The sequence below is a fragment of the Gallus gallus genome, chromosome 2, assembly GCF_016699485.2.
Source record: "Gallus gallus isolate bGalGal1 chromosome 2, bGalGal1.mat.broiler.GRCg7b, whole genome shotgun sequence".
In the NCBI taxonomy this organism is placed as follows: Eukaryota; Metazoa; Chordata; class Aves; order Galliformes; family Phasianidae; genus Gallus; species Gallus gallus.
In genome coordinates, this window is record NC_052533.1 from 46,684,501 (window position 1) to 46,712,269 (window position 27,769).

The 27,769-nt window shown below is 43.6% G+C and overlaps 1 protein-coding gene across 4 annotated transcripts; it reads left to right on the top strand.

The window, feature by feature from the left end:
• On the top strand, window positions 1-26,134 carry KIAA0895 (uncharacterized protein KIAA0895 homolog). 4 transcript variants are annotated; one of them, XM_025147540.3, is made up of 8 exons: window positions 1,100-1,221; window positions 3,432-3,506; window positions 8,751-9,433; window positions 17,885-18,028; window positions 19,688-19,820; window positions 20,820-21,125; window positions 21,587-21,684; window positions 23,406-26,134. In XM_025147540.3, the coding sequence occupies exons 3-8, from the start codon at window positions 9,320-9,322 to the stop codon at window positions 23,565-23,567; spliced, it is 957 nt and encodes a 318-aa protein (XP_025003308.1). In that variant the 5' UTR covers window positions 1,100-1,221; window positions 3,432-3,506; window positions 8,751-9,319; the 3' UTR covers window positions 23,568-26,134. The 4 variants fall into 4 exon arrangements, with proteins under 4 accessions (XP_040545958.1, XP_025003308.1, XP_003640774.2 ...); XM_046938128.1 differs by lacking the exon at window positions 1,100-1,221 and adding an exon at window positions 1,286-1,692; XM_040690024.2 differs by lacking the exons at window positions 1,100-1,221; window positions 3,432-3,506 and adding an exon at window positions 1-702.
• Window positions 26,135-27,769: the final 1,635 nt, after the last annotated feature.

Consider the following 27,769-nt stretch of genomic DNA (forward strand, 5'->3'; position numbering starts at 1 on the left):
GGCAGATTCAGGGGTGAGTGACTGCCCGAGCACTTGGTGAAGAAGGGCTCGCCAGCATCAGGGAGAACAGACAGGACATGGAGAACGTGGAGGGGGCAAGCCCTGGAGGGAGCAAGGAGAGGAATGTCAGCGTGTAACTCACATTACAACCTGGAGTTAACGCTTCCATTGCCGTGGCTTCCAAGCATAAGTATCATTTCTAAGCTGAGAATGGAGAGTCTAAGCAGCAGAAAGAACTGCGGAGTTACGATGAAGTGGTATGTTGCCTTCATATTGCAGCAGCCATCCACTATTTCTTTATCTGCTATGCGGATTATTTCCACTGCTTGAACCAATTCACTAATGGATTTTTTTTCCTTCAATTCTCATACGTCGCAAGCAACCTGTAACTGATTAGTGACAGCTTTATCTAGCTATATTCAAAACTGTTCAGCTCCTGCAATCTGACAGCTGGCGACAAGCCTGCAAGTTCCTTTTTCTAGCTGTGCTAGCAAAGAGGTTCTTTGAGGTGAAGCTTGGGCACATTGACAGAGCATGCATCGTCTCTCTTCCTGAAGGAATTCAAGCTAAAGAGGGCCACTGGGTGTGACAGCGAGGTGTGTCAGTGACAGAGAAAAATGGAGCCTCAATATCCTCATAGCTGGTTTTGGTGCTTCAGTCTTGTCACAGATTGCCTGAGGAGTCCCTGTCCTCACACGTGAGGTAGGACTGAGTAAAATATGTGCCTTCATGTCTCTGTTTCTTACTTTTCTTTGAAGAAAGAAGCCAGAACTATCAGATGAACAGTCTGTGTGGCCAGTCCTGCCCCTTAGGCGGATGGCTGTGTATGTGCACGTAGAAGAGCACCAAGAAGCTCAGTCTGGCTGGGCAAAAAAAGGGAGGGGGTCCTGGGTGGGACAGAAATAGAGCTTCCCACCCCTGCTACGAGACGATACAAGCAGGTCTCATGCCTTGCAGGATGACGTCATGGGGAGAAGCTACAAATATTCTGTGTTTGGGGGTGTGATCTATCGTACTACAGCTCCCAGCGTGCACTTCGGCCCTCTCGCGCGGGGCGCGCGGGGCTCTAGCCGTGCGCGGCACGCTGGGATTTGTAGTCGGCAGCTGAGGGCGGGCGCTCCGCTGGGGCGGCTGCTGCCGGCCGGCCCAGGAGCGGCCGGGCGGGCCTCGGGACGGCGGCGGGGCGGTGGAGCGCCATGCTGGAATCCATCCGTGTCACTGGTGAGTATCGCCGTCGCGGGTGCTGCGCTGGGCCTGGGGCCGGGGCTGAGGCGAGGCGGCGCCGCTTTCCCCGCTCCCGCCCCGGGCACTCGGCGCCGCGTGTGGGAACCGCGCAGGGTGGGTGACGTGAGGCGATATTTTCCCGCAGCTCTTTTCCGTGGTTAAATTCGACCCGTCACAGAGAACCCGTTACAACCATCACCGATACTTCCCACAACCACGGGTCTGCTTAATTCGCCTGCCAGTCCGCTGTGCGGGCACCTTCACCGGCGTTTCTTCACAGGAAAGGGGCTGTCTGGGGCGCAGAGCCTTCAGCTGCCCGCTCGTCGTCCCGAGCAGGGCGGTGGGTCGCGCAGCCCTCGGTGGCCGCGTCCCGGCCTGCTGCCTTAGCGAGAGCCGGGCACTGCAGCCTGCCAGCGCCGCCTCCGCCCTTCGGTTCTATGTTTGTAAACCTTACAGGCATTTGTAACGGTAAGGAAATTCACCGCCAGATTTTGGTCTGGTTCTGTCACTCCACAAACAAGCCTGTAGCGTCTGACAGTCAGTGGGACTTTATAGATTCATACACAACTCTCTCTGTAGCCGGTTTGTTGCAGAATATTCTTTCTACAGCCCTCTGCAACCCTAAATCACTAAGTCTAGATCTAATTAACTTCATATGGCTTTTTAATCTATTCACGTTACCTGAATACCTAAAATAAAGGTCTTTGTAATGTTACTGGACATTTGCAAGATGTATCAAAGGAGGAGTGTTACTTGTTACAATCTCACATTCTCTTCTTTCGGACTTCACTATTTACCTGTAGACAAATCACAAAATATTTGCATTTTTATAAACCTGAAAATCCAAGCCAAGGTATTGGAAGTGTTTCCTCATTTTGAACAAAAATAAACTCAAATATATTCTGAAACGGCAATGCAGAAATGAAAAGCAAAAGCAGTGACTCGGATGATTACATTCCTAGGATAAGGGAACCTCTTCAGTAGCATCTTTGCTAAGCTCTGTAAGAAGCACACTTGGAGTTCAGAAAGGATTTGTCCATTATGCATATATAGCCCAAATGACAGCTGCTCAAAAACCACAGGAGCTCACTGTTTTTTAGAGCTCATCTAGCTGAGCAGAAATTGATCCATGCCCACAAATATCTGTCATCATTCACCTTGTGCCACCTATGGAGCAAGCGTATTAGAAGCTTGTTGGATAGTAGAGACCTAGTAGCCTGTGTAAAGATTTTTTTCTACAGTACTGTCCGAAATCTGGGGGAAAAAAATCTTTCATGGAGCTCTTACTACATGTGTTATTAACACAGTAAAGTATTAGCTCAATACTTCAAAAGGAAACCATCAGTATAACCTAGTTTCTGAATGTTATAAAAAATATAACATTTCTTCTAACAGCCCCTAACAAGATTAGGCAGAGTCTGCAATGCCACGAGATCCAAAGCTAGTGAGTGGATAAGAAGTGTGCAACTTAAGCATGGAAAGTATTTCCTTAGTGCAGAATTATTATGAAATGTGTGGCTCTCACATATGCGCTGTTAGCAGGTTTGGGGTGCATCCCTTCTTCAATACCACCATGATGCTGGAGTAGCTGCACATTCAAGCATGAAAGTATGCAGGAGTAAAATTACCCCCACTGACAACAAAATCATGTCTATAGTATGTTGTATGTCTTGTGTGTTAGCTCCTGCATTACCAACTAAGGCCAGTATTGAAAGCTCCAGCAGGTATCTTGAAAACGATAGGTTTGGGATGGGGCAGGACCTGGTTTTGCTCTTGTGGGCAGGGTGGAAAAACACATCCTGTCCTGGACAGGGTGGGACTGGCTCTGTCTGTTGCTCTGCACTGCTAACCCACCTCATGGGGCAGCAAAAGCCAAACTCAGCTGATGAAAAAAGGTGCAGAGCAGTGTCCTGACTTGACAAAGATGATGTTTCTACTGAGGAGGAGGATTTTCCATCTTTTGGTACCTTACCAATGCCAAAATGGGGACAGGCAGCTCATCTGTGCCTTCCTACTTCTATCTACATTATCGCTGTATGCTTCCAAATCCAGCTGATCGTTGAGTTTAGTAATTCACAATTATGTCCAGGATTCAGGTTTTTGCAGCTCTTGTAGCAAGCAACAAGATATAAATAAGTGAAAGTAAACACGTTGTAAAAGGTCTTTCCAGGAGAGACTGTGCTGATTTTGTTATTTGTTTCTCACAGTTGAAGGATTTGGGGCTTTATGACTTCTGAGCCTGCGAGCTAGATCAATGGACAGAATCTGTGTGCAAACATGAGGTATTTTTAGTGAGTTCCCAAAGGTAGCTGGGAAGTTTGGGCGTATGCTATTTGTTTTCTGCTGTACAGATGGAAATATAAAAAGGACATGAAAATTTATGCACCTCAGAACAGCTTTATATGATTTATATAAAATTTATTTAAACTTTATATAAATTTCTATAAAATGTATATAAGATGTATATAAAATCAAATTTATTTAAAATTTATGTAAACTAAATTAGATGTGTTTTAGATTTATATTAGATGTCTATAAAATGTATATATATGTAAGTATACATATTAAATAAACATCAAATTTACGTTATTTATATATTTATGTTTGTATACGATCTATATAAGATGCAAATTAAATTTATGTAGAATGTATATAAGGTTTATATAAAATTAATGTAAGATGTATATCGTATGTATGTAAGAAGTAAAGAAAATTTATATAAATCATAGAATCACAAAGGTGGGAAAAAGACCTCCAGGATCATCCAGTCCAACTGTCCACCCACCACCAATGTTTCCCCACTAAACCATGTCCCTTAGTACTGCATCTAAACGTTTCTTGAACACCTCCAGGGATGGTGACTGTACCACCTCCCTGGGCAGTCCATTCCATTACCTGATCACTCTTTCAGTGAATAATTTTTTTCTAACATCCAACCCAAACCTCCCCTGGTGCAACTTATGGCTATTCCCCCTCATCCTGTTACTAGTTACGCCGGAGTAGAGGCTGACCCCCACTTCATCACAACCTCCCTTCAGGGAGTTGTAGAGGGCAATAAGGTCTCCCCTGAGCCTCCTCTTCTTCAGACTGAACAATCCCAGCTCCGTCAGCTGTTCCTCATAAGACTTGGGCTCCAGACCCCTTACCAGCTTCATTGCCCTTCTCTGGACATGTTCCGGGACCTCAGTGTCTTGTAGTGAGGGGCCCAAAACTCAACATGTTTCTCAAGGTACAGATTCACCAGGGCTGAGTACAGAGGGGTGAACTCTTCCCTGCTCCCGCTGGCAACACTATTTCTAATACAAGCCAGGATGTCATTGGTCTTCCTGGTCACCTGGACACACTGTTGGCTCGTGTTCAGATGAGTGTTGACCAATACCTCCAGGTCTGTTTCCTCTACACAGTCTTCCAGCCACTCTGCCCTAAGTCTGTAGCACTGCCTGGGCTTGTTGTGGCCAAAGTTCAGGGCTCGGCACTTGGTCTTGTTGAACCTCATCCCATTGGCCCCAGCCCAGCTATCCAGCCTGTGCAGATCCCTTTGAAGGGCCTTCCTACCCCGAGGAAGATCAACACTTCCTTCCAACTTGGTGTCATTTGCAAACTTACTGAAGGTGTACTTAATGCCCTCATCCAGGTCATTAATAAAGATATTGAACAGGACAGGCCCCTGTACTGACTGCTGGGGAGCACCACTCGTGACCAGTCAACAGCTGGATTTGACTCCATTCACCTGCACTCTCTGGGCCTGGCCATCCAGCCAGTTCTTTACTCAGTGAACAGTGTACCCATCCAAGCCACGGACTGCCAGCTTCCCCAGGAGAATACTGTGGGAGACAACACCAAAGGCTTCACTGAAGTCTAGGTAGACTGTGTCAAGAGCCTTTCCTTCACCCACTAGGCGGACCTCTTGATCATAGAAGGAGATGAAGTTGGTCAAGCAGGACCTGCCTTTCATGAACCCATGCTGGCTGGGGTTGATCCAGGTTATTCCACACATGCTGTGTGATCTCACTCACGATGATCTGTTCCATAACCTCCTTGGCACCAAGGTCAGGCTGGCAGGCCTGTAGTTCCCTCGATCCTCCTTACAACCCTCCTTGTAGATGGGAGTCACATTGACAAGCCTCCAGTCCTCTGGGACCTCTCCCATTGACCAGGAACACTGATAGATGGTGGAAAGCATCTTGGTAATCACCTCTGCCAGCACCCTCGGCACCCTCAGGTGGATCCCATCCAGCCCCATGGACTTATGACAGTCCAGGTGGAGTAGTAGGTCTCTGGCTGTTTCCACCTGAATCGTGGAGGGGGTTATTCTGCTGCCCATCCCAGACTTCCAGGTCAGGAGGTAGAGTACCCCCAGAATAACTGCTCTGACTTTTAAAAACAGGTGTAAAGGAGGCATTGAGAACCTCAGCCTTTTCCTTATCCTCAGTGGTCACATTCCCCATCACATCCAGTAGAGGATGGAGATTCTCCTTAGCCCTCCTTTTACTGTTAATATATTTATTGATTATTTTTCTGTTGTCTTTTTATTATAGTGTTCAAGTTGAGTTCAAGCAGGGCTTTTGCTTTTCTAATTTTCTACCTGCATATCTCAGCAACTTCTTTGTACTCTGTCTGAGTCGCCCATCCCTTCTTCCACAGGAGGTAGACTCTCTTTTTCTCCTGGAGCCTCATAAGAAGTTTCCTGTTCATCCATGCTGGTGTTCTTCCCTGCTGGCTCATCTTACTGCCCAGGCAGACAGCCTGCTCCTCTAAGACCTTCTTCCTGAGGAAGAGCAGCCAGCCTTCCTGGACCCCTTTACCCTTCAGAACAGACTCACAAGGGATTCTCCCCATCCCTGCCCTGTGTAGTTCAAAGTCTGCCCTCTGGAAGTCCAAGGTCGTGGTTTTGCTGATGCCACTTCTGACTTCACTGAGAATAGAGAACTCTACCATTTCCTGGTCACTCTGGCCATGAAATATCAGTTTTATAAAACATCTATATAAAATTTATACAAGACGTATATAAGATAAAAATAAATTCAATATACAAATATATAAATTCATATAAAATTGGTATACAATGTATATAAGCTGCAAATGAAATTAACATAGAATTTATAGTATTTATATAAAATAAATATAAGGTGTATATGGTATGCATATAAGAAGTAAAGAAAAATTATGTAAAGACTATAGAAAGTGTATAAGATGTACATTAGATGTATATAATGTCTCCAAATTTATATCAAATTTTGATAAAATATTTGTAAGATGTGTATAACATTTATGTAAGATTTATATAAAACAGAATTTATATGAAACAAAATTTATATATAATGTACATCTATAAAAGTTTTATAACATTTATTTACATGCACATAAATGTATATAAAAAGTATATACTTTATATGCATTTTAATCATTTTAAAAATCAAATTCATATGAATATATATAAGATGGTGGCAACGTAAGGCTCACTGCTCTGCTCTTCGTGGCTTCTGAGAATGGATCCAGAAGGAAAGTGAAGCACTACTGCCCTTGATGTCACATAATCCATCTGTGCTGTTTGAGATGTAGGCCTTGAATTCCCACCTACAAATTTGCCTCTGTAAGCAAAATCTGGACACAGAAATATTAACTCCTTGACTTTCACATACCCTTCTCAAAAGCAAGGATTCTCGTCCTGTTATACTTAGCACAGCCCCAGAATCAATCTCCAGTACTTGCCAAGAAGTACTCAAGTGCAGGCATGGTGTTGTCCAAGAGCACCTCTTGTTACCTGGCAGCTGTTTGCAGATGGGAGCACATCACACAGGCTGCTGGCTGTATGGCTGCTATTCTCTTTGAGATGGTTCCTCCCCAACCCACGGAACAGCAAGGTGAGCCAGGTGTGCTGGCTGTCACACCAGCAATGGCAGTGATCCCATAGCATCTGACCAGGAGCACCAAGGCACTCATTCCTGCACCAAGCTTTGGAACAGGATTCTCAAGCCTACTGCCAAACAAGCCCGAGCTTATGTTAGAAATGCTTGAGTTAGCAAAAGAGAGTAATCTTAACATTTCTACCTCTGCCTTCTGGTGGAGTAAGGTCTTGGACTGATGTTCCTCGGCATCTCTTCACACAAGCAGGACCTCTGTCTTTTTGCTTTTCAGAGTGTCTTTGGGTAGGAGAACTGAGGGATGTAAGTTAACATTGCACTGGCAGCTTCAAAAGTGTGAAATACTTTGCCATGGAGCTTATGTTGAGAGGAAAACCTAATTTTCCTGTGAAAATAAAGCTAGAATTAAACTACGATTGATTTATTTTCCTTGGAGGCATTTAATGATCTCTTGCTAATATTCCTCTCAGAGTATAATTACTGTGTGTAAAGCAATTACAGCTCTGCTATGTTTAACTATGGACTGAAGCTCAAATCCCTTCTGGGGGCCTTTAATCAGGCTCTGACCATATCTCCTATTCTGTGAATCCTCTTATTTTAGATGCAGAAGTAAGAAGTGTTTCTTTGTGGCAGGAAATATTTCTGCATTGACTTTCGGCTCACCCGGTGCTCCGGGATGAACTCTCTGCTGAGGGAAGGCTGGAACCAGTGAAGAGGTCACTTCTGTCTAAGGAGCCAGCACAAATGTTAAATACAAGCTTAATTCTCAGTGCCTTTTGCACGCTGCTGCTCTGCACCAGGGAGCTCCCTCCCATTAGCCCGTATCAGGGCTCAGAGCAGGAGAAGAGAGCTCCCTTGCTAAAGGAACCCTATTTGCCTCTTCTGTACTGGGTTGCAGTATTGCTTCTCCTTTTCTTAATGCTGGCTATTGTTGTAGGACAACTTTAGTGGATGAAATAGCAGTGTTTTCAGGATTCCCAGAGGTGTACTTGAACTAGCTGAACACTTCTCTTTCGTTTTTTCAATATTCCTTCTTAATACAGTGAGCAAAGTATAGGTGAAGCACTGAGGCCTTTTAAATTTACACTGCTGTTTGCATAGTGTAGCAAGCTGCCCTCTGCAGCTGGCCCACTGTAGTGTTCTCATCCTTTCTGAGAGGAAGTTCTGTCAATCAGATTTAGCAGATGAGACCACACCAAGCTGCTTTTATCACTGCACCGATCCCTGTGGAACATCACTGTGAACAGCATCCATTTATTCCTTTACTGTTTCCTATTTTCTAAGTTGTTTATCCACGCAGAAGCTTAAAACAAATGTTTGTTGAGAGAGCACATTCATAAAGCCACGCACAGAGTCTCATTTTAAACAGGTCAGTGGTTCGGTGCAGACGGCTCACACTCAGGCAAGATGTGTGTTTGTACATGGAGAGGTAAGCACAGAGCACGTGTTTGACTCAATATCACAAATCCATACAGAAGTGTGTAAAGGCCACCTACTCACTCACAAACCTCTTATGTTTGTCTGGAAGTCAAGTTGAACACGATGTGACCGTAGTTAAGACAAGTTGTGCATTTCATTTATGCTGTTGAGTCTTTTAAGATGTGAAACAATCAAATTTGTTTTCAGCTTCTTTTTTTTTTTTTTTTCCCCTCATGAATGCAGAAAAACTTCACTGGCCTAAGCAAGAACTTTCTAAGAAATCAGTCCTGAGTCCAGAAGAACATAAACTGAATGTCAGTAATGAAAAGGGCCTCCAGCAGCCATCTCCTGGGGTCCTTAAGGACATTTTCACAACAGGAACCAGTAGCTACAATGTCCTTCTGCAGAGCAAGGAAGAGAAAAAGCACCATGCTCAGAAGCAGTCACCCGCTCACCACAAGAAACACAGAAAAGCCACAAAGTGCTCCAGCACCTCACGAAGCAATGAGCACCGCAAAATCAAGGTCCCGCTGCCCTTGCTTAGCAGTGGATGGTATTGCTTGGACCAACAGCCCTCTGTCCTCGTCTCCAGCCCCGTGTCTAATGGCGTGAAGCTTGCAAACAGCATTTCAGCTGCAGGGAATGGCATAGGACTGCCACCTCGACCCAGAAGTAGAGCTAAGAGGCATTGTAATCAGACAAAGCCAAAGCAATCCCAGTCATCAAAGAGCCGTGGGAAAGAGGGAGATGATTCTGGCCGCAAACTCTGTTTGCTAACTGCAATCAAGCCTTCCAATGTGGAGAAAGAGAAAATGAAGTTCTTTAAGTCAGATTTCACATACAATCCTCAGTTTGAATATGCAAACCCTGCTTTGCCAAACGTATTAGCTAAGCATAGCCAAGCATCTGACAGATTTCTTAAGCAGGTACAGTCACATTTTTTCCTCCTTTTCTCCTATTTCTTTCTTTCTTTCAAAGTGATAAAGGTGGGGTTCGCCTTTGTAGCAGGTGAAAGTTGCTCCTCTTCGCCTTTCTCCTGTGTTGTTTGTTTGAGACATGCAGCAGTGCTGAGCACATAACATAATACAGCTGTCTTTTTGACTGAAAAATGAAAGCCTGCCTAATATGTAAAAGATTTAATAGGCGGAAGGCACAATTTCTTATAAATTATGTTCCATGTAAACCCAGTTAAGGCAAAAAAAACTTTTTAGTCCATGAAGCAGAGTGTAGGACAGAAATAATACAAAGCATAAAGAGGATTTAATAAACAGAAGGGGAAAAAGCAATGTAGAAACCCTGCCAGTCTTCTTGGGTGACACAAGGACTGGGAGGAGATGGCAGTTATTTGATGTTATGGTTATTGAATATACTGAATATGTTGATTTTCCTTGTTTTAATTGCTTTTGAAAGGCTATTTGCATTACATTAAGCTAAATCATGCAGCAGATCAGTGCAATGTCCTTCATCCTGACTGAAATTCCATCCAGAGATAGATGAAAGAAACCCATGTTTTTCCCCATAATATGCAGCCACCGCAAAATCCAAAGAGATATTTCTTCCCTTAACCTTTGACTTACGTAGCAAAAAACACAGTGCTGATCTGTACAAGAAACAGGCCTTCTCCACTTCTTTTCTCCTCGTTTTTTTCAAAAAAGTCCTTCTAAACTATCATGTTTGACAAGCTGTTCTAAGCAGCCTCCTGTTACGAGGAATACATTGCTTGGGAAGAGGTCTTCCCATTCCATGAGTTTCATTTATGCGCGATATGAATATTTGGGTTCAAAATCCCAATTCAAATTCTTGAAGCGAAATGTATCCTGAATTAAATTACAACCAGTTCTGGAAATTGACCTTTACTTTTGAAGAGTCTGACATTTATTTTCAAATCCAAGAACGTACGCTGGTGTTGTTACTCATTAATTTGGTCATCAGATTGGAAGACAGAGTCTGTACTATTATGTTTTAAAAGGGTTTTATTAAGAAATTATTCTCTTTATAGGAGAAGAGCTATTCTGTACTTACAAATGAGCTTCCATTTTCCTATGCTTTGGATAACAATGTTAATAACATGAATCATTTCAGCGAATCAACACTAGTCTGCCAAACAACACCATGATGAAAATTCCCCCTTTCACATAATGAATTATTCCTCAGTTTTTGAAATTATTTTATTGTAAAGTTTTTAGCACGAAAAGCATTTCTTGGAAGTTTCAGCTCCTAAAAATACTGAACAAAATCCTGCTCTTCATATAAATACCTGAAAAAACAAATTTAGCACAGCTCTGAGGCCAGCAGGTGGCGCTCTTCTTTCATTTACAGCTCTCTGCACAAATTTTCATCTCCCCATACACAGAGATTTCGTTTCCTGCAAATTTACTGTCAAGAAAAATGGTGTGAATCAAAATCTCAACCAGTTCCCTAGCGGAGGGTCTGGGGCACTTCAGTTAAATGTGATCAAAACCTGACATTTTCGGAATTATAAAGGATTTCTAATGATTTCAAAACAATTTTTACCCACAGCTGTGTATAGCCTGAGGGACATTAAGACAGGCCATATTTTCCTGTCCTCCTTTCTGCTTTTGTACAAATGTGTGGAACTGGTTAATGTAGCACTGCAGAAACATGTCTGGAAAATGAATCACACTGCTTGCTCTATTTAAATTAAAGAAAGAATGAACAACAAGGACTTGCAAGCCATTAACAGTTCTGCCATGGGGAAATACAGGCCTGTGAGCACACATCTGTCCTCGTGCTTATTATAGAGGTTATCATAGAATGGTCTGGGTTGAAAAGGACCACAATGATCATCGAGTTTTCAATGCAGACTTGTAGCTTTTCACTTTGATTGACACCTGTAATGTGTTTCAAGATCAGTGTAGCAATTTTGTGCAATAGCAGTGCTATGAAATTTGTTATTTGCTCTCCTGGCTCAAGCTACTTGTCCTTCATTGTTTACTTGTTTTTAAATCAACACTTAAGCCATGTGTTTTTACACACATGCCATAGGTGGCAATACTTGTCTAGAAGTAATTATCCCCCCAGACCATTTGCAGGGCACATGACTTAACAGTTGCGGTTTGCTGAACCAAAATCAGCAGAGAAGATGCAACTTGAAGTAATCTGCCTGTGAACACTTACATTTCGTGAGCTGTACATAAAGGCAGGAAAGCTGTCTTTTAAAATAAGTCATCATTTTGTTGAGTGAGTAATCCCTCCTGTGAAAGAGCTACACATCCTTTTCCCTTTTAGTCATAAGAAAACAGCAGTTTTGAGTTAATAAATAATTATGCCACGTTCTGTTTGCATTACACACGTACACATTAGTCATTAGAATTAGCCTGCAATGAAGTGGAGCTGGAAGGCTAAGTGACGAGACATTCAACATGGTAACCCCTTGCAGTGTACAGGTCGGGTCACAGATGGGGTGTGTTGAACTCCCAAGAATGCATCACTGGCCCTAAAGAGCACTTAACTGTGAAACATGTCATTCTCTGCTACTAACTAAATGCACTCCCAAAGTAAGATTTGTAGATAAAGTGTATTATAAACATGCAACACAAGGCTGATGGCGTCACCTAAGTAGCACAGTTCTTAGGGTACTACACAGGTTTCCCTCTTCCACTGGGCTAGGAAGAGGGCTTCTGGTGGTATTGCTGTAGGGGCAGAAATTTGTTTCAGGACACAATGTCATTCAAAAAAAAAAAAAAAAAAAAAAAAAAAAAAAAAAAAAAAGATGAGTATTTCATTAGGAATATTTCTGCCAGATGCAAATTAGTGGAAAAAAAAAAAAAGCCAATGTAAACACTGAATAAAATGCAAAATACTACAGGCTGTACAGACTGTCCTCAAAACTCTGCACTTACCTCTCTCTAGTTGCATCCAAAAAAGAGATGCAGCCACCACTTTATGGCTGTTAATAAGACCAATATGTTCAATGTGATACAGCCTACTGTTCCCCAAGCATGCATCTGGGAGGTTTTTCCCCTCACTTCACATACAAACAAGCTGTGCATGGGGAATAAGCAGTGGTGCCTGCAGGCATTGTCTGTCTCACAAATCTCAGCTGAGCCTGCTAGCTGAATGTGGGGAGCTGGCCCCTTAGTCACTGAGCCCATTTTCTAACTTGGTTGCCTCAAATTATTCATGAGTGTGTCTTATCAGTACATACAACTACAATAGTTTTTGAGCGACTAAGTTATATTGCTACATATGGATGATTTGAGATTCAGAATGCTACTTGGCTATAAATAATTTTAAGAAACCAACACTACCAAGACCTAAACCTGATAATCACACAGTTTTGCCTTGTTCTCATTTGTTTTTTTGTTACTTTCATGATCATCACCAGAGTTTGTTGTGCAAGGGGCCTTGTCTTGTAAATGATGTTTCTTTTAGCAGTGATGAAAGTGGTTCAGTGAGACACTTTAGACAGTGGTGAAAAGAACAGTGCTTATTTCTCCTAACCAGTGACCCAGTGCAGTCAAATAGTCCTTCTTTTGTTCTGGTCCTTTCCATGTTGCTTGAGAATTTTATTTGTCTGTGTGAACAGTGGCGAGATCAGTACCTTGCTTTTCTTTACTTGGCCCAAAGGCCAGAAAATAAGCTCACTGCTGTGTACTGGAAGGGTCAAGAGCTGGCATCCTGTTCTATATTTTCCCAGCAAGTTCTTGCAACACCTGACTTTGAGTCATCTCAGAGACAATAGAAACCCACATGAGGGGCTCTGGGTTGTATTCAGTGCCTGGGATGCTAAAAAGTCCCAAACCTTTTCCCCATCATTTGAGGTGATTGTGGCAAGTGTCCAAATCAACAGCACCAGTGGGACAAGTCCTGTCTCAGAGCTGGAGAGATCTACCACCTCCCAGAGATTTGTGTTGTGGGAGAATTGCATGTGTGGCTGCTCTCACTGTTGTTTCAGTGCTTCAGGACTTCTGTTTTGCTCGAAACGCAGTCATGGGAGAAGGTGATAGTAGTGAGCACCCTTTTAGTAGTTTTGAAGATAATACACCTTCATCAAAGAGACTTTCTCTATGAGCATGACTTCAAACTCACAACATCTGTTTGCATGTGTCTGAACTGTCAGCATATAGGTTACTCTACGTGGTAGTTGTAAGAGGAGGTACTCTTCTTCATGCATCCTACCCTTCCTATGGAAGCTGCAACTCTTACCCGTGATTGAAGTGGAAGAAGATGAAGCTGAATGTGGGGAGAGCTCAGGAGGGCAACCTGAAGGCATGTAGCAGAAGCAAGGATGTTGGTCTCCTGACTCCCAAACTCCTGCCACCTCCCTTGGTATGCCTAGGATTCAGCACCGGGGAGTCTCCTTGTATGGAGAGCCAAGCAGAAGATCTCATGCATGTTCCATGTTTTTCTTGCTATTTGTTGCAATAAGGTGGTTTTAGAAAGTACTTTGCACACGAAGTTATATCCAAACCAACATATAAAAAGCTGCATTTTGTAGTAGTAATTTATCTTTACAAACAGTGGTGAAACAGAACTGATTACTAAAGTCTACACACCCTCCCCAGATATTCTTGTTTTAATGAGTTTTCATGTTGGGAAGAAACAACCGCCTTGTTCTCAAATATAGACATAGAGCTTCCTTAAACCTGCTCTCACCCATCAGTTCTCCGGTAGTGATCAGTAATCCAGATCTGTCCTCTTTTCAAGAGATACGGAAACTGGGCTGTATCACAGGAACAAGGAATGTGATTGTCTCCCTCTGTTCTGCCCTCGTGTGGCCCCACCAAGTATTTCATCCAGAAATGGAACTGTTGGAGTGGGTCCAGAGAAGGCCAAGAGGATGACCGGAGGGCTAGAGAACCTTGTGGGTGAAGACTGGCTGAGAGAACTGGGTTCTTCAGCCAGGAGAGGAGAAGGCTTCAGCAGTACCTTATTAGCAGCCTTCTAGTACCTAAAGGGGCCTACAGAAAAGCTAGGAAGGGGCTCTTTATGAGAGAGTATACTGATAGGGCAAGGTATAATGGTTTTAAACTGAAAGTGTAGATTTAGATTAGACACAAGGTAGAAATTATTGGCAGTTCAGTATGGTGAGGCACCGCAACAGGCTGCCCAAAGAAAACGTGGATGCCTTACCCCTAGAAATGTTCAAGGCAAGGTTGGGTGGGGCCTTGGGCAACCTGGTCTAGTGGGTGTGACAAGGTTCCTGCAGCAGCCTTTCTCTTCAGAGTTTTTGTTGGGATCAAAGCCAAGATTCTTCTCCTCCACCCCAGCACTAGCAATGATGCTGGTGTTCCTGCTTCTCTGCAATAAAAAATATGTTGAAAAGACTTGTTTTAGAAGAAAAGAAGGAACGCAACAAGCTCACTTGTCCAAGTTTTAGTTTGGCTGGAAGTCAGTCATGTCGTTTAAGTAGAGAACAGGAGCTGATTTCCAAGTCGTTTATTGACTTTCTCCATGATTTCTTAACAAGGCACTGTTCAAAACCAACTAGAATTTAGCCGTTACTCTCACATGTTTCTGTTTCCACGTTGCCCGCTGCCTGAACAGGCTGCAGCTGGTATGGTCAGGGAAACTGCAAGGCTACGGCCGTACTAATAAATAAAACAATCCTCGTCTTGTTTTCTGGCCCAGAGGGCAGATGACAAGATGTGACTCATATTCTTATGGCTGAACACTTCACATATAAAATGCAGTGGCCTCATTCCCACTTCTGTTGGTAACACAAGGACTGTAAAACCTCTCAGTCAAGACCAAGTGTTGCCTGAAATTGCTGGTTTGTCTATGACAGTCTTACCTGTGGCCTTCTGACAACTAAGCTCAGTGGATGGACCCATTCCAGCAGTTGAGCCGATGTCCTGGCCTTACTGGATTTACTGGTAGAGAAATATAGCCTGAATGATGGATACTAAAAGATGCCTTAAGATTCCTTAAAATGGAAATGACCAAATCCCAGCCACTTTGGAAAATGACATCCATCCCTGCATAAGTTTCTGCACTAAACAACTTTCAGGGAATATAAAGCCAAACTTTTCTATCCACAGGATTTACAGAATTTCAAATCATATTACTGAAAACTTTTGAGTGGAATTTCCATTCCATACAACTGTGCAAAGTACATTTAAATGCAGAAAGACCTATCTCAGCTGCCTGGGGAATTGCAGTTCCCTGGCTTTGGCCTCATGGGAGAGCTTCAACTCAGGCCTATACTATAACTCAGCCTGATACAGCTCTATTGCAGCTTGCATCTTCATCTCTCTGTCATTTTTATAAAAGTGCTATTGAACAAAGCAGGGTATTATTATTATTATTACTATGAAGCTGACATAGTTGTGACAGGCTTCAGACATCTTGTATGAGACAGGTTGACACGTGGGTTGAAGTTCATGTTCCAGTTGCTGTTAGTCTCCAGAAATATTATGCCTTTAGTAAGGGATTCATGTATTCCTTTTTTTTAATGCTTAAATTAGATACTAACCTTGCTTCATTTGTCTGAAGTCATTTTTAAATGATATGTAATGTCATGACCTAACTGTTCACAAGAAAATTAATTATTTACTAACAAAGAAGAATCTCTCTAGCCTTTATTTATGTTATGCCCCTGCATTTATACAAGACCTAGTGTACAAAGAAGTTGCTGGGAAGTAAAGTCCCATTTACATCATAGGTTTCCAGTACAAGTACGTAGGCCACGGGTCCAGATGCCAAAATGGGCTGAGTTCTGGGAACGGGCCTAGTGCCATGAGGCCTGGAGGTGGCACACAGTTCCCCCTGGCAGGACTTCATCTTGGGGTGCTGTGTTAGCCATGGCCATCCCAAATCCACCACAGGTGGGTCTAGAGCATGACAGCTCCAAGTTCTTGGTGAGGCCTGAGCTTTGGTTGTAGGTAGCACAGTGGTTGGGGAGCTGCAGCCACAGGGAAGGAGATAGGCTTCATCTCACAACACTGGTGGCTTTATTGTGAGCCTTTTGTGCTGGAGTCATGCTCAGAAGGAACATGCTGCTTACTTTATTCTTGGAAAAAAAAAATCAGAATGAATCAGGAGGCCCTCAGATTTAATATTAAGTATGAGAAGCAGGCAAAGAAATAATGAACATTAAATGCAGTATTTCTTTGTGTTGTGGTTTAACCCCCTTGGCTAGTTTAAGTCAGCTGCCCTGATTCTGTCCACTCCCAGCCCTTCGGTAGTATGAGCTGAGTACATGGAATGGCCTTGACTCTGTACAATACTGTTTAGTAGTAACTACAGACATCAGTGTGTTATCAACATTGTTTTTCTCCTGGACTCAAAACACAGCATCATACCAGACACTCTGAAGAAAATAATTCCATCATAGTTGAAACTAAGACACTTTGGCATTCATTCTGGTAATTCATCTTCCATCAAAGAGATACAGGACTATAAAAACACACCATAACTAGCATCTATGGCTTTTGTGACAGTTACTCAGAGTTGCTTAGTTTCAACTTGAAAAATATTAGATTCTTAGTAGCTGTGAGAATCCTCTTTTGCAGACAGTAAGCCAACCTGACGACGCCAGAATTACATCGCTGGAGACAAGCATTTTATCAGTTTGGTGCATGAATATAACTCTACAATGTAAAAGGAGATTTAGCCTGCAAGATTTCCACTATCATTATTAGTGACATTTTCTTAGCAAGAACATTCATCTTTAAAGTAATAACAGTCATATTTTCTCTCTGATGCTCCTGGGAGCTTCTGTTATCCTACCTATGAAAAAAGCAGTTCCCTGTGGCTGAGCTATTGCTGAGTATTCTAAGCTATGTTTTCTTTTAAGGATGTGAAATAATGTATTGGGAAGTAGATTACTGGGAATGAGCATTCCACAGCCCAGCAATAACATCTTCAACATGCACAGTTAAGAACACTTTATAGGCATCGTGCACTGTTTCTTGCCCACAGTGGAGACCTTATTGCTCTCTACAGCTCCCTGAAAGGAAGTTGTGGCGAGGTGGGGGTCGGCCTCTTCTCCTGTATAACTACTGGCAGGTCAAGAGGGAATGGCCTCAAGTTGCACCAGGGGAGGTTCAGGTTGGATAGTAGGAAAAATTTCTTCTCTGAAAGAGTGGTGAGGCACTGGAATGGGCTGCCCAGGGAGGTGGTGCAGTCACTGTCCCTGGAGGTGTTCAAGAAACACTTATTGTATATTGTACTAAGAAACAGATTGAAGATGAGTGAATCAGAATCATTTTTCAATACTTTGGTATTAATGGATGTCTGAATGTGATTGAACTAGGTTTATTGACTGCAGTTTTACAGAGACCCCCAGTGAGATAAAAGTTGGAAGAAAGATTAAAAAGAGAGAGACAGAGAAAGAAAAGAAGAAGCAGATGTGCCACTCTGACAGTGGGGTCTGACTGTGTTCTTATTTGCTATGCTTTTGTATTTTGTAGTCCATTAACATTATGGAGAGGACACTGCAGAAATATGGAAGCTATGAAAAGTTTGAACAGGCCACCGGTGGCAGCTTGCTGACCAAAAGCCGCATCTGGAATCATGTTAGGAAATACATGGTGAAGGAGGGCTGTCTTGGTGAGGTAAGCCGTACAGCAGATCAGGAAAGGAGCATTTATTTATGTATCGGGCATTTCACATTGCATATGGAGGGACCTGGCAGTTCGTGTGGGAGGCCTTTACTCCTTAATTACAAGAAAATTCCTTACATCATATATTTCTCATGGTTGTGTTCAATTTTTGAACAATTGAAATGATGCAAAGTCCTTGTGAATACTTCAGCCATCTCTTCGAGCCTGCTTCCTGGTTCCTATATGCTTATTATTAAAACCAGCTCTTCTGGGATTACCCGAGAGTGACACCCTTCCTTCCCTCCTTTTACAGCTACTTGTAGAGTAGCACATTTCCATTTATTGGCCAGTTCTGTCATCCATTCTCCTATATCAGATTATTTACATCAAAGGTAATAGGGTTAAGAAGAGGCCAAGAAAAATAATCAGCAGCCCAAGAGACTGTTTTATAGGAATATGAACACATGAAAGTGAGATAAGTGAATAAAAACGTCTGAAAGAGGATTAGTTGGTCTAAGTGCTGTTTTTTTCCTGACTTTTAGCATGTTAGAGTCCTGTGCAAACAAACTTATTTCCTATCCTTGAGATTTTAAATGTTGAATTGCTTGGAAGAGTGAGATGAAAATGAATGTAGGAGAAGTGAATTATTCCAAATGAAATCACCAGCTGACAGAGCCCCAGGCTTAGATGAGATCATCGGCGGTGAACAAGACTGGAGTGGGAGATAAATAGTAAAAAAAAAATGGGAAAAAAATATTTAATGGGAAATAAGGTTTAGTTACTAACCATAATGGTTCTGAGAGAAACTGCTAAACTCATCACACATTTTGGGAGACTATAATTGGACACTGATACCAGACTTTAGCTGTGTTTCTAACAGTGAGGTTATAAAACTACAGTTTAGAGCATGCAGGAAAAAAAAACCTTACAGTTTAGGTCTTTGCTGTGCTTTTACTTCCCTTTATGTTCATACTTGTTTTGATTTGCCTTTGTGGAAGCAGAATCCTAAACCCTCATCAAATATCCTATGTCCTCTTAATGAAACTTTCTGCAAAAGTAGAGTTAATACATCTACTTAGTATTGTCCAAAATATTATGAAAATACTCTCTTCAGCTGAAGAAGCATTGATGAAGTTTAGTGGTACCAGTACTTCAAATGCTTTAGCACTTACCTTCCTTTCCTGAATCTTAAATAAGAGTTTTATTGGACTGATTGCTGTTGAACTTGGAGCTGAATATGGGGTTTTATTGTATAGGGAGGTCAAAACCGGTAGTCTTATGTTAATGCCTTTAATTCCTGGGTCCTTTTTTGTTAACATTTTTCAGTTCTCAGTAATACCAAGATAATGAGAAACTGCTTGAAAACATGTTTCTCTGGCTTACTCTCCATTACTCTCCTTCCAAACTGGTCAGTGTTACCACATTCAGTTTTGCAGTCTTATACCTGCCTGTGTTAATCCTCATGCAAAGTCCCACTCAAGTTGGAGGTTTTATCAGAAGTGTGGGTGATGGATATCTCAGCTGCCAGAATTGTCTCTCAGAGGTACAAGGAAGAGCTGTGAAGGGCAAGGGCCACTCCAAAAAAAAAACCTGAAAGGGCGACAGGAAAGCACAGACTGGTAACAGGAACAAGAAGAGAGCTCTTTGATACCTGGCCTCTCTCATCTTCAGATTGTGGTCCATCTCACGGAGGACCTGCTTTCTCGAGCCTCAATGACAGTGGTGAATGGCCGCCCCACTCTCACTATCAATATCTCCACTGCGAGAGAGCACTGGCTGGAAGGGATGCTGAGACATGAAATTGGTATGAGCCTACCATCAGTTCTTCAGATGAAGGGGAGTACTTGCATGCATTCTTACTTATCTTGGAGTATTGGACCAGGCACTGTACATATACAGAAGAAGGGAACAACATCCCTGTCTAAAGGTCCTGTGCTGTAGGTGTGCTAAAGGGAAGGAGAAACTTGTTTTATCACTGCAAAGTGCAGTGCAGGGAAGATAACCCATTTGAGGGTCCCTTGGTTGCATGTACGTGTCAGGGACATGTTGTTTGTGAGACCAACCGAGAGCCAGTCTTGCTTTAAAAAATGCAAACAAAAATAGTGTGATCGTTCCAGTTTAGAACCAGCCATTTCAGTTTACAAATCTACTTCTGATACAGTGCACTGCTTGCAAATGTGGGCATACTTTAGTACCTAGCAGGATTGCACTGATTTTGCATTACACAAGGCTGGCCAAGCCCTGTGGAAAATTTCTGTGAACTGTTCTACTTAACTACATCAAAACTAGATAAGTCTGGGTAGTGTCTGAGTTTCAGCTGAAGAATAAGCCCTGTAATTGCCCTGGAGCATTATTTCTCATGTTGTAATGGAACAGCAGCCTCTTCCAAGGCTGCAGTAGGGTCCTTAATCAGTTTCAAGAGGCAATTTTTCTGCTCCCTGAGAGTTTCCTTTATTTGATTCTCCTTCCTTCTGTTCACCACAAAGCCTAGGCCATGCTTGAGGCAACCAGCATGTAAGGCACTTTTGAAAGTTCCTTTTCATGGATTTAGGAGCTCAAGTTCTGCTGACGTTTATGTACCTTAGGCATTTTCAAGAGCTTCATGTTGTGGTCAGCAGGTGAATATTTGCACTGCTCATCTACCTCTGACAAAATTCTCTGTTGCAGACTGTGCTAAATTTGGCACTTTCACCTAAGCCCAGCCCTATTAGTTCGGAGTTCTGTAACTGTCCTCGGCTTTAGTATTTTCCCATTTTTAAACCATTAGATGTTAATTCTAAGTCTCACATTCCTTTCTTTTCAGGAACTCATTATTTTCGGGGTTTTAACAACAATAGCCAGCCTTGGTGCAACTGGAACGGACGTAGAAAACATGGGTTGAAACCCATCAACCCTACAGAGGAAGGGCTGGCAAGCATTCACAGCGTCCTCTTCCGCAAAGACCCTTTCCTTTGGAGGGCTGCCCTGCTCTACTACACTGTCTATCAGGCCAGCCAGATGTCCTTCAGCCAGCTGTTCCAGGATGTGGGGAAATTTGTCCAGGACCCCAATACCAGGTGGGATTACTGTGTACGAGCTAAGAGAGGGTGGACTGACACATCACAGCCAGGTGGGTCCTCTATTTATTTTCTCTATTTTTGTACTTCAGGGGGGTTTCAGAATGTGCATAGGGCTCCTTCAGCAAAGTAAGACTATGAAAGGGAGAAGTAGGCATCTGTACTTTCTGAATTGAGGCTACAGGATTTCTGCTATTGAAAAGAAGGCTGGAAATGCACTTTTTCTAGACATTCACTCTGATTCAGTAAAGGATTTTTTGCTGAAAGAGGGAATGTAAAATGTAAAACCGAAGAAGCTCAAACTCAGTTTGATTTCTGTGCATGTTTATTACAGAACTGTTGCTGCAGATGTTCTTGGAGACTGTCTTCTGTTTTCTTGGTAGTGGGTTTAGCCTTCTAGTTATTTTGGGGAAGCTTTTCAAACTCTGGGATAAAAAGTTCTATTTACCATGGTGTCTGAGAATATGCCTTCAACAAACCCTGAGAAAATGCAATTTATTTTGGTTCTTTTTAGGTTGTTTCAATAAGGATCAGGTGTACTTAGATGGCATCCTCCGAATCCTGAGATACAGGGAGTCCATTGATTTTCACCTTCTGACAGCACTTGGAAAGGTGAGTGGACTCATCTTTAACCACAGGATACAGTTCTACCATTTGAGTAAGCTTGTTTGCAAAGATTTATGAGTCACTGCTTTGTTTTACTTTGATAGAAATCTCTGTTCCATACAGCGCCCGGTACACACAGTGCAGGTGAAGAATATTATGAAGCCCTAAAAATTCCTACCAGTTTTTCCTCATTCCTTGTCTATCAGATTAAGATTTTACAGTCATGTTTCTCAGACTGTGCTTTCCTCCTTTTGTAGGATACTGCTTGACTTGCCTTGAGCAAGCAGGCCAGCTGCTAGATAACTTGGTGATCCCAGTAGGAAACTAAATTCACAGATTGATGCTCAGACCATCCCCTTCCTCCACAAAGGGAAAGAACAGCGTGTTTTTCATCTCAGATTCTTTTTCACTGCTTTTCATAAGTTAGAGTCTGTCTTTTCCAGAATTCTGCATTCAGAGAACATGTTTTCTCTCCATTGTCATTGCTTGTTTTATCTGAAAACGATACACAAAACCATACTAACTGCAGAAACTGTCAGTTACTGAACCAGTTCCTTGGATTGCTAAATTTCCACAGTTCATAAAATAGAGTTCATACTCACATAAAGGAGGATTCAAGTTAATGTTACTATGCTTGCATTTGGAGCTGCTACACCAACATTTTTGCCTGCTTGGCAATCCCTGGGTGATAAAGGGCACATTACAATAGAGGCTTTTGGTCCACATTTAAGTGTTGCCTGTTGTGCCAAGAAGATCATATTGGTGAGCAGAGCTATGTAAGTAACTGAACCAAGTTAGAAACCTCTGAAAAATAACTGCACTGTGTAAAATAAGTCTGCAGCTTTATTCTCTGAAACTTCCTGCTTCTCTGCTGCCAAAGACTCCACTGTCTGTGTCAGATGTTCAGTTCTTTTCAACCCCCTTGGTGGGCCCTCTCTGGACTCACTCAAGTATCTCCGCATAGTCTCAGGAAAAACAAGTTCTATTTTCCTCTGGGTCAGGTTTAGCGATCTGGATTAGGCTTTCTTATCTCTCCAGAGTACCCTTCCATGTCCCTTACACGCTGGTGGATCATCCATGCTGGATGCTGGCTTTAACCTTTTCTGAACAGGGACCACCGCCTGCTAAGCAGGCAGGCTGTTTCCAGCGAGCCATGACAGCACAGTGCTCAGCTCCTTAGAAGAGTGGGAATCGAAAGGTTTGGGCCACCTGGCACAAACCTGCTGGGAGGAAATAGGATATGCCAGTTAGCATGCACAGCCAGGCTTGTGTTTCTGCCAGCCCATATGCTTCTGTCTGTAGGGTGCTCCAGCACACACAGCTCGGAGACAAAGCGACAACCACATACATTTCATCATGAGGTATCTGCCCAAGTAGACCTCTTCTGCGTTTGCAGGACAGCCTGTGTAATTATTGTACAGCCAAAGCATTCATCTTTTTCTGGACCATCACTCACATCACCTTGAGCTATTGTGACCTCAAGACTTGAGGTCCTAACTGGCAGAATCATAAGATTCTGGTGAAAAATCTCAGCTTTCATTACAAAAAAAGGAGCAGGCCCTTAGAAGCTGGGGAAAGCTTGAAATTGTCGCTCCTTTACCCAGAAGGCTTTAATACCTGGAGGTGCAACTGGTCTCCACCTTTCTCGCCTACAAAGGGTAACTTACAGCCTCAGCAGAGAAGTAGCAGGGCTATAATGCAGAACTAACCCATGTCCTTCCTTGCAGATCTCATACGAAGACGTAGACCGCCTGAAAGGGTTGGCTGTGATTGAGAACATGAGGGTACCGCACTTCCTGCAAGACCATGCCCGGTATATGGAGCACTTGGAAAAGATCATGGAGGTCAATGAGCTGACTGACGAGGAGCTCCAGGACCTCATAGACTAAGAATATCAGCCAGATGTTCAGTCTGTGCAACTGAAGATATAGAACTGGACTTCTGAGAGCTTGCAAAAATGGACTTACCAGGTGTGGAGCAGGAGGAAAAGGCAGCCAGAGTATGTGGAATTCAGAGAAAGTCCCTTTGTGCTCCTTTTGCAGTGTGATTGTATACTAATGATTTTTTAAAGAGTTTGTGCATATTTTAGTCTGGTTTAGGAATCCCTTTGCAGTGATATGTCCAGCCACCTGCCCTGTTTTGCAGGCTAGGCATAGTGCTTGTCACTTTCTCCTGTGACATACTGCCTTTTCCCATCTGGATTTAGAGGTGGAGGAAAGGAGAAACAGGGGAAATTCCCCTTTTGTCTACTCATGTACGCTTTGCCTTCGGTCAGCTTTCACAGCTTGTAGAGATAGCACTCTTGTAGTTATGCTACCTCATTGTCTGTGTAACTCTTTCTTATTTGTCATCATTGCAACAACAACAAGAAAATGATCACAGTGCACAGAAGCGGGTCTTTGTGCAATAGCTCTGTAATACCATTAAAAAGCTGCATTTTTTTTTTTACTAGGAGATTCAGCTTTAAAGAAAAAGAAAGAAAGAAAGAAAGAAAGAAAGAAAGAAAAAGGCAGGTATTGCTGTTTTGATGACTGCAAACAGGTAGCAAAATTATCTTTTTTATTATTCCCCCAGATGGCTGCTGTTCCACATCTCTGTCTGTATAGTACATCTTTAGGAAGCTGAGTCCTGGAAGGGTCTCGCTCCTTTGAGGACAAGTGTATCATGGCTAGGAAGTTCTATAGGGCAGCATTTTGGAAGAAGGCTTGGGCAGAACTGTGATTTTATGACTTTTTTTTAATCAATAACTTCAGGAACGCGGGGCCATAAGTCAGCACAGCAGGCAGCACTCACTTCTTGTCTGGGCCACCTGAGCCTACAGAGCATCAAGTCACTTTTTGAGCAGCACCAGGCCTCGGTGCTACGGTAAGGTTGCGCTCGTTGCAGAAATGAGATGTGGAAGGGGAGAAAAGCAGACTCACAAGTGCCCTGTTCCTGTGCTCCTACAGGACTGCTGCACCACTTTAAGCAAACTTACCTCTGTTTTATCTGCCGGTGCTATATCCAGAAACAGGTAGAGAAAGTGCGTTACTGTAAGGCACTGCTAGCCACATGATAAATAGCTTTGATGACACAGGAGGGCTCACTGCAAGAACTACATTTTCTGAATTCAGAGATTTGGAGTATTATGGATTGTTGAGGCCAATTGAGTTTAATGCCTGTAAGTACTTTGAGAACTGGTTTGGTTTTAGTAGGCAGCATTTTAGCAGCGCTCCTCTGAGCTCCTGGGGAAGCAGCTGTGATGCAGGAGGCTGTGCAGGAAGAAGGGGGCTCCCAGAGGGCTTCTGCCAGTTCTTCCCCTTGTGCTGTGAGCCACAGATTACAGGCCCAGCGCTGAATAAGGCAAGTAAGCGGAGACAAGTTTTCCTCCACACAGGCTCAGAGGTCCAAAGGTTTCTGAATGATCCCATGAAACCAGCTGCCTTTTAGGCAGCACTGCAGGTGCGCTCGCAGCAGCTGGCTGACTGCTTCAGAAAATGAAATGTGTTCAACAAGCATAAATTTACTAAGTTTGGTTATTTTCAAGGCAGGGACCAATAACCCCTCACAGTAGCCTTAATTTTGTATTGTTAGTCCTGTTCGCTATCTGGAAGCCTTTCAGCCTCTGTGTGCGGAAATAGAAGCCTTTTTTTCTCCTTTTCTTTTTACAAGTTTGATCACTTGTAGCTTTGCCTGCCCAGCTTTGTTGAAGAACCAAACCCAGCAGATGTAGCGTTGCAGCAGCCCCATGGGAACAATCTGCAGTCCTGCACCCATGCTCTCCAGATACTGGCTCCTTTTTGCTGGAAGCAGCGAGAAGGCCATGCATGGCAGGGGTCGAGTCAAAGATCACAGCCAGAAGGCAGCTTCAGAGCAAATCACGTGAGCTGCAGAGAACTGGGCTCACTTTGCTGATCCAGGGGAACATGAGGACCACTCCTTTCTGAGAGGGACAGCTTTGAACAGATATTTTCTTAACTGTAGAGAATTCCTTATCAGTGCAATTCTACATCAAGCGTCCCAGTAGTTGTGTGTTACAAAGTAAGTATTACTGTCACAGGTCCTTGAAAGCAGGAGGCTGTGCCAGCCTCCCTGCAGTGCTGCAGCACACCCTGCTCACAGCTTTTCCTCCAGCAGCCACTGGGCTGTCACTGCAGCACGAGATGTTTCTGCAGCCCCAGATGCTTTCCTTCAGGACCTGAGTCCCGTCTTTTCCAGAGCAGTAGATATCACTGGGCTTCTGTTCTTTGTTATCCTAGAAGTAGGTTTGCCTAGAGCAAGGTTAGAGTCTGGAAGTGGTCTGTATAAAGATGTTACCACACCAGCAGGTGAGAAACCTGTCTGCTTCTGTTTGCAGCATTGTATTTGTCCTTCCTCCTTTGTAAAAGCGTTTCAAATTTTGAAGTGTACCTTTTGTAAGTTTTCCTGGTTACTAAGTCATGGTACAGAAGTTCTGTAATAAAGTTTTTGGACAGCAGTGCGTGTGAGCCTGTGTCACTGCAGAGTTTCGTGATGTCAGTGACACGATGACAGCCTTTCATGGCTGTCTGGTCCAATTGCTTTGCGGTACATCCATGTCTCACTACATCCATGCTATTCCTGTACAGGAGCCTTCTCAGCGTTGGGAGAGTCACCCTGTTTCACCACAGCAGTGGTGGAGATGGCTTTCTGACACACTTCTGGAAAGCACTGCTTGGACTTGGAGTCACAAAGGGTCTCCATGCGTACACCTGGTGGAAGCTGTGTGCCAGGCATGGCACCCTCTCCTCTGCTTCCCTTTCTCTAGGACATGGCCTGAGCCTCTTGGAGGTACTTGGCTGCAGTGCGTTTCTCAGCACCATCCATCTGGGAAATGGCAATTCCAAACCTTCTGCTCTCTTTGAGGCACACCCTATGTGCTGCTGCTCTGCTTCAGGGTTCCTTGTCTCCTCTCTAAATTGTTTTTCCACAGGGAATCCTGCCATTGCCTTGTGGCTCAGCTCCCTCATGTATAAATAAGGATATTTAAGGATTGTGGGTGGGTTTTTTATTTTTTATTTTTTTATTTTTTCAGTAGAAATACTTCTGAAGTCACCGTACGACGTGCCTTGCAAGGTAGTATTGTTGCATTATATTCCTCCTTTCTTGCTAGCTGGCTTGGAAAACTAAGACTAGGACCTGGAGAGGGAAGAATGCAGAGAGGAAATGCCATCACTTGGGCTGGCTTCCTGTTGGCCGTGGCACAAAGGAAGGAAGGCCCACAGCCTGCAGCCCCGTGGTGGTGGGGCTGGCACAGGGCCCAAGCACCAGGAAATCCCTCATGGCTGCCATTCTCTGTGCTTCCGAGGGACGCCGTGCTGATCTCTGCTGGGGCTCAGCAGTGCCAGCCCAATGCTGTGAGCTCCGTGTGGTGGAGCTCACACCTCTGCTGTGCCTGGATGCACCCAGCCTGCTGCTGTCACCACTGCGTCCTTGGAGACCGATTGCTGGGATTCATGTTTGCACCAAAATATTCCTGCTGTATCCCAGCTCCTTTCTTAGACACTTTACAACCCCGTTTGGTTTCACACCACCAAAGCTGTATGACCAAACCGAGTAACTGTGACAACTGTGTAACCCCAGAGGACAACACAGAGGCTCTGCCCTGCAGTGAGCACGTGAGAGCAAAAGAGAGGGGAACCATTTGGATGTATGTACCTCAACAGCCAGGGGAGGTTGGGGCCGAATTGCTTTGCAGAGATGTCTGCTTAACAAAAAACAAAGCTGAGTTTGAGCCCTCTATTATGCGTCATAAGGTACCACTGCTATGTGAATTTGCACCCACAGCTGCAGTCACATGAAGGCAGACACAGGAGAACACCAGGCACTGCCTTAGCTTTTGGGCCAACCTCACACAACCAATGCCACTGAACGCCTCCGAATTCCAGGCGGGAAGGAGCCTCACTGCCCCGCAAGGATGCTGTGCACAGAAAGCAAGGCCAGGTTTTTAAGCAGCAGCAAAGCCATCCATACAGTCAGGCCCTGCTGGTTCCCAACACCCGGGCGCTTTCCTTGCACTGACCCTCCACAGGAGGCAAAGCTCCACCAGCAGGCACCAAAGCTCTCTTGTCCTTTTCTTCTGCCCCATAGGATC

What these genes read in the sequence shown, in the direction of transcription:
- KIAA0895 (XM_003640726.6), top strand. Translation starts at nt 1,197, where the DNA reads ATGCTGGAATCCATCCGTGTCACTG. An exon ending in GGAATCCATCCGTGTCACTG is followed by an intron (nt 1,222 to 8,750) that starts GTGAGTATCGCC and finishes TCATGAATGCAG; the next exon opens with AAAAACTTCACTGGCCTAAG. An exon ending in CTGACAGATTTCTTAAGCAG is followed by an intron (nt 9,434 to 17,884) that starts GTACAGTCACAT and finishes TGTATTTTGTAG; the next exon opens with TCCATTAACATTATGGAGAG.